Genomic DNA, 13,493 nt, shown 5'->3' on the forward strand with positions numbered 1-13,493 from the left:
TTAAACTCGAGGTTCTCTCTCTTCATCCTTCTTCATCGCCAACGTAAACGTCATCACGTTTCAGACGCAGTCTCTTCTGTGACCCGGTCAGAGTTGAGAAGGCGTGTCGTGTAGTGTGAGGGTGTGTGTGTGTGTGTCGTGTAGTGGTCTGAGGGTCTGCAGTTAGACAGTTAGACCCTTCTCCCATAAACAGGGGGATGATGGAAGTACGCTACTGACGTGCGCAAGCGGATTTCATGACTCTGAAATGATAAAAACATAGAGATAAAATACATGCTGTATACAGGCCTAAACATGTTGCAAATAAACCAACAAATACCAGATGAAACGAATATCATTCAATACATCTCTATCAATAACCTGGACAATTATAGGCCTATGAGAAAACCAGGCATACAGTTAAATACTATCATACTGCCACCTAGTGGTAGCGAGGGTAAACATCACTATCTATCCGCTTGGCTTTTATTTTGAAGTATTTGCTTTTACTTTTGGTTACCTGACTTCCTGTCCTTCACTTCGTTCCTCAGACAGAAAAAACCCAAAATCGGCAGGTTTATTTTAATTTGGTTTTCTCATTTCTCGTTTTTTGATTTTGACAACAAAAACGAAAAAACGCCACTTTTTCGTTTATGGTTCAAAACGAAAAACGATGGTATTTCCGTTTTGTCGTTACAAAAACGTTAAAAACGGGATAATAAAAGTATTCTGATTCTGATTTGTAATGCTTAAGTACAACAAATGTCATATACTTGTGTCCTACCTACTTATATTAACTATACTTGCATACTTAAATGTCAAAGGATCCCTTTTGGGTCCTTTATACAAGACTGCCAGATACTAGTTTGGGACACCTGCTCGACACTCACTGTATACAACAGCGCCCTCTATCGGTCTTACGCGACAACAGAACACAGAAAAAGTGAAAGAGTGTGTCGGTGAGATATCGTGGTGGAAGTCCGAGGCGTTAGAGCTCGCACTTGCAGACGGAGAATCAGAAGAACCATGCAGCGTCTCTTTGCTCGAACAGTCCCCGGACTGAGTCGCTTGTCGTCACGTCCCTTCTCCGCCGCCGCCATCCCAGCACCGAGTGGCAAACCGGAGGTCCATTACAACAAGGTACTACTTTGTTCGAGCGTGGGACACAGGAAAAAGCAAACAAAAAAACATGCAAACGACACGTTTTCAGGAAACTGTGATATCGTTGTTGCTCATAAATGCAGGGCAGTATGTCAATAATCACTGGCTCGCGGTATTTTTGAAGCATTAACGGCGATAGAAATCGAACCGAGCGCCTTCTCACTGTTGCTCGTCGCGTTCATGAAAAGTTCTTTTTTTTTTCCAGACTCTGGAAAATGAACCCAGACTAAAAGGTGCTGCGCAATCCTTGTCAGTCCAGACAGGATTTATGTACTTGTCAGTTAGTAAGGCCCGGTCAGGTTACTCATTAAGCTTACACTGTACATAGACTTGCATGCCTCTTATGTTTCTATCTTGTAACATATTCTGGAGCTGCTGAACTGCGAATTTCTCTGTGAGATGAATAAAGTATCTATCTATCTATCTACCTATCTATCTATCTACACTGTGCTCCTCCATCTACTACCGTCATTACCAAAGACTGGATGAATATTTACAAATCTTTCACTTTCACCAGTTTCCACATGTTCAAGTGGTCAAACACTGTGGCTTTTATTTTCTTTGAAGAAAGTGACTTTGACTTCAACTTTGTTGTCAATTTTATTTATTTTTTTAATCCCAGCTTCCTCTGTTGTGGGAATGAGACATGTGTAGAATAATGCATTTATCTCTGGAAATGATTATACAACTAGGGACAATACCACTTTTTGTGACACCACAAACTACTGATATCGATATTAGTCGGATACTGTCCTTTTCAGATCATTTATGAACTATGAATATGTTGAAAATGACCATGAGTCATTTCAAAGATCTAATTCTTCAACTGTGTCACAAATATTGTTCTCTCTTTCAAAAGAAATGAACAGCTCAAGCATGACTCAGCTAAAATGCTTTTTGCTGATTTAACCTTGGTAACTGGTTGTCTCTGCACAGAATGCATTATAACAACGGCATGTTTCAAACTCTTTAGCTTTACAAGGTTATAAAAGCAACTTATCTCTGTGGTCAACAAACCACATACATGAAGCCTTTGTGGTGACCTTCAACATGTATTTTGCACACAAGATAAAAAGAACTCTCAGAATTTTACACACCTTTTTAAGTGGGTATTTAAAAAGAAAAAAAGTCCAGCTTGTTAAAAGTAATTATGTTTTTACTGTTCATGACAGTAAACTGAATATTGTTAACCAGGGCTGATCGATTACTAAATCTAAACTATTTTTAACTTTTCAGCTTTTTAAATGTGAATATTATCTGGTTGAAATCATTAAAACCTTTGGTTTGGGGACAAAACAAGACATTTCATCATTTCCTTTTTCCAACCTTTTCTGACAGTGTATGGACCAAACGATTACTCAATTTAACCGAGAGAATAATCGACAGGTTAATTGGGGTTAGTTTCTGCCCTGAATGAGGACATTGTCATATTTTGACATTGGGACATTTTATGGAAGAAACAACTGAATAATTAAATTACCAGTTGTTTAATCAAGAATATAATTGAGATATTACTCAATAATTAGTTGCAGCCTTTCGTGCAAACATACAAACACCATCCTCAGTGGTGGAAATAAGAATGTGGCTCGACCTTATCTTCCACTGTCAACTGGAAACGGGTTTGTACAAACAAATCAATCTTCATTTCTTATTTACAGCTGCACCTGAGTAAAAGGTGCCATTTTAGACAGACAGACAGACGACTTTATTAATCCCTTTGGGAGGTTCCCTCGGGGAAATTAACAGCTCCAGCATCCACACACAGCACTGTTAAAAATAGAGAGTAGAATAAAATAAGATAAGAATAAAAATAAAAATATAAAAATAAAAATGAAAGTGACCCATGCTATATATATGTATGTATACCTACATACACACAACACCTGTGTGTGTATATACATACATACACACATACACATCTACATGTATACACATCCATACATACATATACACATACACACATATATACATATATGTATATACATACATATACACACATCATCACAGGTACACACACACACCTACAGTTTTATTGCACATGTCTATGGTTTTATTGCACATGTTATTATGTTATTGTTGTGGTTGTACTGTTTTTTTTTTTTTTTTGTTTGTTTGTTTGCCCTCCTCCCCCCCAGTGAGGAGTTGTACAGTTTGATGGCCGGGGGACAAACGAGTCCCCCAGCCTGTTGGTCCTGTACTTGGGGAGGAGCAGCCTGTTGCTGAGGCTTCTGTGGCTCCTCTGGCTGCTGATGACAGTGTGCAGAGGGTGGCTGGCATTGTCCAGGATGCTCAGCTTGTTTGTCCACAGTTTTTCTCTCTGCCACTGTCACCAGAGGGTCCAGCCTCATTCCTACCACCGAGCTGGCCCGCCTGATGAGCCTGATTTTAGAAGTTTCCTTTGTCTCTCAAAGGACACTGTGGAGAGTGAACACATCCCAGTAGCTGATGGTCTTCTGCTCAAGTATAATCTTAATGGTGTAGTTAGCAAACTGCACTGTGTCACACAGGAGAAGACTTGCAGTGAGGTTATGAACTCCACACACACACGGTATCATCAACACAAACCAGAACAAGTATGGCAGGAACAACTTAAATGTCTTTAAGAAGATTTATTTCAGATACACACACAGTTAGGTTGTAAAACAGACCAGTCATACAGGTTCTGATGACTGGCAGGATCAACTTGAGTGTCTTTAAGAAGATTTATTTCAGATACACACGCAGTTAGTTTGTAATTATAATTATATAGTTGATTATTGATGACAACAGTGCTTTGATACCAACTGAGCTTTAATTAGAACCGTACATGCTCCAAACACACAGACTGGAGATTATCTGAAACATAATGTCTGTCACATATAACAATAAATAGTGATAGTTTTGCCTGCTGGAAAGTTCTACAATTAATTCAGTAAATAATTCTTTATTTTTTTATTTTTTTTAAACAAACTAAGGAACACTGTTGATAAATTGTTGTAAATTGTTTATCCCATGTAAAATATTTGGGCTGTTTTGATGTTTTTCTTTTGCTGATTTTGGCTCTTTTTTATAATGAGACTTTGTTTAACGCCGTTATTCTTGCCCTAAGTCTTGTCCACAGCACACAGTTGTCTTTTTCTCCTAAAAAATAAGTGGAAACCAAATGTAACGCTCCATTTGTTTGTTTTTCATGTTTCAGCTGTTTATTAACAATGAGTGGCACGATGCAGCGAGTGGGAAGATGTTCCCCACCATCAACCCAGCTACAGGTGAAGTCATCTGTCAAGTGGCAGAGGCTGATGAGGTGAGTGGCCTCACCTGCACCTGTGACGGTGCGGTAAATGAACAACATACGCTAATACTGTGTGAATCTGATGTATGTTACTTTTTACTTGAGATACTAACTGTTTGTTTTTTTTACTCTGCAATCACATATTTCTACCTGAACCTTTTACCTGTTCCTACAGACTGTATATGACAATGTACGTAGGGTCACGGTGTGAAAATTAAAGCAAAGGGAGTGCAGGCCGATTTTCAAGCGATTTGGTCGTGACTGACCAAATCGTACTGTACTCTGTACAATTAGTGATTTGATCTCGCCCAATCAATGTTAATGTCAGGGCTTTTCTTGATGTTCACACCCATGGGGTTGTGAAATTAATGTAAAGATAACATCATTAGCAAATTAGCAGATGATTTAAAAAATGAAAACACCCTGAATACAAGCACAATGAAATCTGTGAGCACTTTTGATGTGCACATTTTTCTCTTTTAATAAATCTTTATTGTACTTGTGCTTAAACCTGCACCGTCCTTGCAGAGATGTTCCTTTTTAAAATTGCCTCAATGAATCATGTTGTATATATTTCCAGGCAGACGTAAACAAGGCAGTGAAGGCAGCACAAAATGCCTTCAAGTTGGGGTCACCGTGGCGACGGATGGACGCTTCTCATCGTGGCCTTCTGCTCAACCGACTGGCCGACGCCATCGAGAGGGACTCTGCATATCTTGCCGTAAGTCAATCTTGCGCCATCACATGATACACAGTTAACACGTGGATCCTCCTCACTCGCATGGAGGTGGTTTGGCTTTGAAAACAAATGGTATGTATATATGTGTGTGTGTGTGTGTATATGTATGTATATATATACACATACATAGACACACACACAATTACAATATATGCAATTTAAAAACAACAAGATGCAGATTCATAATTATCTATGATATTTAACACTTCATATCACATGAATATAAAATGACAATGCATGCTGAACCGATGTTGTGTTGTTACCACAGGAGCTGGAGACACTTGATAACGGGAAGCCTTACTCTGTTGCCTACAACGTGGATGTGCCCACTGTTGTCAAATGTCTCAGGTAATTTGCCTTTATTTAGTGTGTTATTTGCACTTAAACGTCTGCAGTTTCTTTGGATCTGAATGTTCTGGATCTCCTAGATGAGACCAAGTAGCTTTACTTTGAGCTTTAAACCAAGTGTGTGTGTTTTTTATGTAGGTACTATGCAGGCTGGGCTGACAAATGGGAGGGAAAGACCATTCCCATTGACGGAGATTATTTCTGCTACACCAGACATGAACCCATCGGAGTCTGTGGACAGATCATTCCGGTGAGGGCCACAAAGATTCACAGCCTAGCACTACAGGGTCTTTTTTTGAATCGATCTATAACGCTTTTAAATTTCTTTTACTCTATTTGCATGTGCTATGATTTCCATTTTTAACTGCACCCCCCTCAAGGCTGAGTCAAATATTTGTTCTGCTCCTGCTGTTTGTCAGCACAAATGTCACGATAAGATTGTTGGCTGAACCCTCCAGTCCTTATCTATTATCAAACATTCATAAAGGAGAATAGAAATGTGAGCTCTGGGTGTGGTTTGATCGGCACTCTGATGCATGCTGAGCATGAGGAAGAGGAAGTGTTACTGACAGCCTGTGGCCAAGTGGAAAGGGAACTTGGCTTGTAACCGGAAGGTCGGCAGTTCAAGTCCCCACCAGGTCAAAAGGGGTGGGGTACCCCTGAGCAAGGTACTCAACCCCCATTGCTCCCTGGGCGCTACTCAGTGTGGCAGCCCACTGCTCCTAATTCTAAGATGTGTCAAATGCAGAGAATAATTTCCCCTAAGGGGGATTAATAAAGTTAATTATTATGAAACACAGGGCAAACTGTGTCTGTGTGCAGAAAAACAATTGAGGAACAAAAAAAAACAGTTCCACCCCTAATGTTTTCAGTCCTTGACTGCCATTTCTCTAACTTCTCTCATTCTCTCTCTGCAGTGGAACTTCCCTCTTCTGATGCAGGCCTGGAAACTTGGCCCTGCACTTGCAACTGGTAACACTGTGGTGATGAAGGTTGCAGAGCAGACACCACTCACAGCGCTCTATGTGGCCAGCTTGATTAAAGAGGTACTTTGTATCTTACCCATTTACACTCCACAAAAATTCAAATAATCACAAATGCTACTCAAAGGAACAGTGTTTTTTATTCACTCTGAAATGTTCTCAGTTTTGTTCACCCGTGTCATACATCTCATATTCTTACTTTTCACCATTGTTGTTTCTCATGAGTAGTAAGTTAACTGCAGAGGGATGTATAACCACCATTTCCTCACCTCTGGCTGACGTCGTTCTCCTTTCAGGTGGGTTTCCCTGAAGGTGTTGTGAATATCCTGTCTGGCATGGGACCTTCAGCAGGTGCTGCTATTGCGAGACACATGGACATTGACAAAGTGGCTTTCACTGGATCCACAGAGGTAGGAACAGTTTCTTCCTTTTTTCTTTCTTTTTTGAGTAAATGATGTGTCTGTGTGTTCATCACTTTAACCCTAAGTAACTACATCTTCAGCCATGGAGAACGGAACCTCCACTGTGCTTCCTATCCATTGTCTGGGAGCTGAAGCAGGAAAGCTTAACACTTGTGGTAGCTGCTATCACCTTGTTTGAAGACAGTACCTAAGTGTACATGGACATAAGTAATCAGAATACAAATATGCCATGTAAACACAAAAAATTCAATTCTGATTGAGAGGACTGAGAGATAGGTGTCGATAACAACATATCAGCTTCATCAAACTGATTCATAACTTTAAAAGATGGGACATATATCAGTCCATGGTGCTTGTATCAATACAGCATGAATACAGCTTTTTGTATGGGTCTGAACAGCCCTCACATGCAAAGACAGAGTTTAGTGATAATGCATCAAGATATTTAACATTGGGTTTGCAGAAGCCTGCAAGCAAGTAAACAAAATATCAACTAATGACTGAGCACTCCCAAAAGTGAAGCCAGAACATCTGGATTGCCCCGTGGAGCAGAGAACATTACATCAGTGACGCATCAGAGCTTTACAGCTGTGACTTAAAACACAAAGCATCACAAAGGTCACATTCAGGCCTGGTATGAAAGGGTGAGTTCAGGTTTCGACACATCGTCGACGGAGAGTGCCCTGTGTTACACAGACAACAGGGCTTCACTCAACACAACAACTGAGCTGTTGAAATAGTTGAATGAACTTTCTACGGATAAGCAACCATATATTTATACTGTTAGGCTGGTGCCAAAACAAGCCCACATTTGGCCATGTCTGTTTCTAGCCAACAGTTTTCCGTGATCCCTTCAAATCCACATCATTCCAGAGCGTCACCTTGAGACCTTTATCTCGTCCAAAATATACTGGTGTTTTCCTGTTTATACTTGTCCAAGTACAAGTAGAGTTCAGCAACCTTTTTAAAACACTCAAGATTTGCAGATTTATTTTGAAACTGGTAAATACAGTTGAATATTTACATAGCAAACTGGCTATAACCATTGCACATTAAGCTGCCAGTGGGGGGAAACTGATTTAACAGCTGCAGTGTTTAACTTGATGATTTAATAATTCTGCCTGTGATTTTTCTTTGTGAACAGAAACTATACTATACAAACATAACATACGCAGCCTCAGTCAGACCTGACTGAGGGAATGTTTGTGTGTATACAGCTGCCGCACAGTGGCGGGCAGGGACAAGACATGTTCGTTCCATTAAACCGCTGAGAGACAGGGATTTTTGAGCTGTAGAATTCACCTCTGAAACCTTTTGTAGACACGTCTTTGTGCTTTCAGTCAAATTACCATCTGTCTTTGTCATCAAAAAAATCCCTTCCTGTGTGCAGCGTGAGAATCTCAAGATCTAAACACTGCTATACCGAGAAACACAGAGAGAGCAATGTGGAGTTGTTGACCCAAGTGCTGCACAGGCACAACAAAAACATGGCAGAAGGAGAGGAGGTGTGTTTTCAGCATGGACTTAAAGGTTTACGGAGTCTGGGCTGCACTTACATGAGAAGATAAACCATTCCATAGACCGGGCGCAGCCACTGAAAAGGCTCAGTCACCTCAGGTTTTGCATCTTGTTCTAGGTACAGACATAAGTAGGTGGTTGGATGATCTTGTTACTGTGGCAGGAGTCTGGACATGCATCCAATCATATAGGTTAGGACCAAACCATTTAAAACATTAAAAACAAGCAGTGAAATCTTAAAATCAGTCCTGAACCAGACAGTAGGCCGGTAGAGAGAGGACAAAACAGGTATTATGCGATCACACTTTCTTTTCCAGTCAGAAGAGCAGTAGCTGCAGATGACGATTATAATGTCATAACATCTGTCTCCATCAGTAAAATAATATGAGCTATGTCTTTTCTTTCAGGTGGGTCATCTCATCCAGCAGGCGTCAGGCAGCACGAACCTGAAGAAAGTCACTCTGGAACTGGGAGGAAAAAGCCCCAATATCATCTTGTCTGACGCCAACAGTATGTGTTTGCATGTGTTTTCCACTGGCACCTCCTTTCACACTGAAATTAGTAGAAGTACCTGGTATTTTAAAACCTGGATGAAGCCACTAAAGACTGTGAGGGAATATACAGTATATGTAATATAATGGAGAGAAAGTAGAAATATATTTAGAATACTTCTACAGGTTCTGTTCTATTTTTGTTAGCTTGATAATTCAAATGACAACGAGGGATTTTTTTTGTCTTTTCCTCTCACAGTGGAAGACGCAGTGGAGCAGTCGCACAATGCTCTGTTTTTCAACCAAGGCCAGTGTTGCTGTGCCGGCTCTCGCACCTATGTCCAGGCAGACATCTACAATGAGTTTGTGGAGCGCAGCGTTGAGCGTGCAAAGAGACGAGTGGTGGGAAATCCCTTTGACTTAAATACCGAGCAGGGACCCCAGGTAACGCACACTCACACACTTCATCACAAATAAATCGTTCCTTTCACATTATCGTTTAATCTATTAAAGATCCAGTGTGTGAAAGATGAGTCCTCTCTTTGTCACGGTCTGCAAACTCACCATACGATGTCCCTAATTCTAACTCACTGAACCCTTTTAAATACAAAAACTTACTTCACTACAACTCTTGGGTGCCTCGGCTCCCCACACAGCTGATGGTGTTGCTGTGTCACCACCTCCTACAGGTAGATCAGGAGCAATTCAACAAGATTCTGGGCTACATCAGCAGCGGGAAGAGAGAGGGAGCCAAGCTCATGTGTGGAGGTGGAGTGGCTGCCGACAGAGGCTACTTCATCCAGCCTACTGTGTTTGGAGATGTCCAGGACAACATGACCATTGCCAGAGAGGAGGTAGGATAGTACTGAAGATTAATATTATTGGGTTAGGGTTATTTCTATTTTTAATTTTAATGTATTTACATAACATGTTGAACAACACACCCTATGTCACAATGTAAAACTAAAATAAATATTCCTCTATCCACATACTTAATCTGCCCTACTTAATCTGCCCTAAAGGGACATGGGGAAAAGTTTTATTTTGAGATTAGCCTGAAATATAAAGACATCAAATCAGTGCTTGCCAGTAAACACGGTTTCCTTATAAGTGAGAGACTGCTTTTTTTAATTTATGTTTTTACCCCCATGAAATGCCTCATGGGCTGGATCAAATCATCTGTTTGCGGACTGTTCACACAGTCTTGAGTTTCCACATCTCTGTATGTAGGCAATGAATCGGCAAGGCTGTAACTATTGATGCACGGTAGTAGGGCTGCAGCTTTTTTTACCTTCTTAAATGTGAATATGTTCAGGTTTCAAAAAATAATTAAAACCGAATATTTTTGGTTTGTGGACAAAACAAGACATTTGAGAACATCATCATTTCCAGGTTTGGTAAACACGGATCAACGTTTTTCAACATTTTCTGATATTTCTTGGACCAAAAAAGTACTTGATTAATCAATATGGAAAAAAATCCTTAGTTGCAGCCCTACACTGTGGCTGTGTGACTGAACGTGCTGGAGTAGGGAAGATAAAAGAAAAAAAAAAAACTGTTGTCACATGTTCTCTTGCAGATCTTTGGTCCAGTGATGCAGATCCTCAAGTTTAAAACAATGGAGGAGGTGTTGACAAGAGCCAACGACTCTAAATATGGTCTGGCAGCCGGTGTGTTTACTAAGGACATTGATAAGGCCAACTACATCTCCAGTGGTCTCCGTGCCGGCACAGTCTGGTGAGAGTGGTACTGCTGAAATCACTGAACGAATGAATGAATGAATGAATGAATACTATCCGAGGCATTTTACAGAAAGACACCTTTAGATATAGATAGAAAATGAAGTTTGGGAAGAATTACAGGTAATTCAAATCCCTCTATCCTGTGCTGTTCTGGTGCCTCTTACTGCATCATTAGCTATTGTTTTTGTGCTACACTTCTGTTGCATCCAGGCAGTGGTGTTGACTGTCAAATAAAGTTAAGATAAAGTATCACAGCAGCAGTTACAATCAAATAAATGGAGATTTTATTTATAATATTATTAAAATAATTATTATAATAACAACATTTTGTTGTAGATGTTCTTTCTCCCATAAATGGAATATTTTATATTTTCCAAATTGTGACTAATCTCTCTCTTTGTTTGTGTGTGTGTGTGTGTTCTCCAGGATTAACTGTTATGACGTGTTTGGGGCTCAGGCTCCATTCGGAGGCTACAAGGCCTCAGGCAACGGCAGAGAGCTCGGAGAGTACGGCCTGGACAACTATACAGAAGTCAAAACGGTAATAACTAAATGTATACCACTGTTAACCGCAAAGGGTGTGTTCACTTTTAGCTCATTGAGTTCACATTCTCAAACACACTATAAATTCATATCATGTGTCATGTGCATGAAGTCATGTGCACAGAAATACCATTCAGTTATTGGTTGGATATGTAGGGTGGTTTAAAAAAAACAAACCTCTGCAACATGGAGCATCAGCAGCCACTCTGGTGATGTGCAGCAGGTGCAGTAGAGCAGCTACTCATCTACATCCCCCAGTGAAGAGCTGAGAGAACCAGGAGAACCACTCTTAAAGGCCTGTGCATACTCCGCAAGAACAGAGAAATGTGTTCTCTCTCTCTCTCCCTCTCATTTGGGAGTTCTTGCAGTTTGTTCTTGACATATCATCTGGGCAGAACTTTTTTCTTGTGTGATTGGCCAGAAATTTGAAGTGGGCGTGGTTACTGCAGAAATGTTGTCATTCCCTATGAGGACTTCCCAGGAGTTCTTCACTTGAGTTTCTGGTGAAGTATGAACTGTCCTGGCCAGAACTAACTTTGTTCTTGACACCTCGAGAAAAATAATGAAATGAAAATGAAAATGTTTCTGTTCTTGCGTAGTATGCACAGGCCTTTAGTTGTAACACAGTTAAAGACTCATGAACGGCGGCCGTCCTCCAGGTCAGGGAGGTCCCAACTCTTTCTTCAGTGTACCTCAGCGCTGCCACATCATAGCATTCCTTGGCTACAGGCAAGTGAGTCCTGAACTGTAGTCAGTGGCTTTGCTTCTTGGTCAATGTGCTAGTTTACCTGTGGAGGAGGAAGAGTTGGGACCTCCCAGACACAGAGTATGGACAGTTGTCCTCCCATGTTTCCCTTTTTCCTCATTGGGGGATGTGGGTGAGAACACAAAGGCTGTGGAGGTGCAGGTACAGTTCACAACCAGTGATGAATCACTCTAGAGTTTACTTGCAAACAGTCCAAGACCATCTATTTCAAGCACACAAGTGTCTGGTTCCTTGGACTGAGTTCAATCTGACCCAAACAAACTGCACCAAGGGCTTAAATTAACAACATGTAGGTCAGTCATCCAGTTTCACCACTTGCTGTGTGGGGTGGATCTTCTGCTGGTGTGATGACATTGAGTGTTCTTCTTTCGTCTGTATGTGTGAATGCAAATGTTCACAAAAGTTGCTCTTTAGATCACGTCTGTGTGGGCTCATGTGGGAACCCACCAAACAATGACAAGTACAGATGGGAAAGGGATAAGAAAACATACTGTAACTGTGTAGTCGACATGAATTATTGCTTATTCACGGTGATAAATTGCCAACTATTCTTGACTTGTTTATCCGTGAGTGTGAGCCTAGTGTTTGTGTCTGTGTGTTGTCAGGTGACCATAAAGGTTCCACAGAAGAACTCTTAGACATCTATAGTGAGTCCACAGCTGATGACCGTCACCAGGAGGCTGCCTTGGAATTCGTTCTCAGTTGTGGTTGTTTTTTACTGCTGTGTCACACATCCACAGTACAGTCATCATCATCATCTACCGCTTTATCCTCCACCAGATGGTCGCAGGGAGTGCTGTGCCAAGCTACATCCACAGTACATTCCAGTTAAAACATGAACATATAGAATTTGTTTGAGTACTCTTCAGTGCTCACTTCAAGTCATGATATAATAATTAAATCCAGTTGTCAAACCAAGAATTTTTGAATCTGAGAATATATATATATATATATATAAATAAAAATTGTTAATACGTATACATATACATTATGCATAATTATTCTCACCAGCTTTTCTTCCTGATCTGATGCAATAACAATAGTGTCAGCATTCACTTTGTATTTGTAATCTGCAGACTCTGAGATTTTTCAGAATAAATACATTTGAGGTACTCGTTTTTGTGTTTATATGTATATAAAATCTTGAATTAGTCCCATAATAAAAAATTACCATCATATTGTAAGCGGTTTTCACTGAATTGCATAGGAGCTTCTCACAAACCTTCTGTGATACCTTCCAAAATACCTGTCATCTCACTCAGCACAAACATGTCATAACAATCTGAAAAATGTTTAAAGTAATTATAATTAGAAACAGAACACATTTAAAAATATTAAATTAAATTAAATTAAATTAAATTAAATTAAATTAAATGTGCTGTTCTGTTTCTTCTAAATTGCATTAGCAAACTAACATTTCAAAATTTCCAACGATTCTTAGAATGAAGATACAGCTGCTTAAGACTGAATGTATTGCTTTTGTGTTGGAACTGGAATCAACAAAATGTGTGAATTATTTGGAAGTTTGTG

At 40.2% G+C, this 13,493-nt stretch overlaps 1 protein-coding gene across 1 annotated transcript; it reads left to right on the forward strand.

The window, feature by feature from the left end:
- Positions 1–902: 902 nt before the first annotated feature.
- On the forward strand, positions 903–13,139 carry LOC131470878 (aldehyde dehydrogenase, mitochondrial-like). The gene is made up of 13 exons (XM_058646927.1): positions 903–1,119; positions 4,319–4,423; positions 4,992–5,132; positions 5,419–5,498; positions 5,637–5,748; positions 6,416–6,544; positions 6,778–6,891; positions 8,829–8,931; positions 9,172–9,356; positions 9,602–9,766; positions 10,492–10,649; positions 11,081–11,195; positions 12,569–13,139. Exons 1-13 carry the CDS (start codon positions 1,006–1,008, stop codon positions 12,599–12,601), a joined length of 1,554 nt encoding a protein of 517 aa, XP_058502910.1. The 5' UTR covers positions 903–1,005; the 3' UTR covers positions 12,602–13,139.
- Positions 13,140–13,493: the final 354 nt, after the last annotated feature.

Source organism: Solea solea, chromosome 13, assembly GCF_958295425.1.
Source record: "Solea solea chromosome 13, fSolSol10.1, whole genome shotgun sequence".
In the NCBI taxonomy this organism is placed as follows: Eukaryota; Metazoa; Chordata; class Actinopteri; order Pleuronectiformes; family Soleidae; genus Solea; species Solea solea.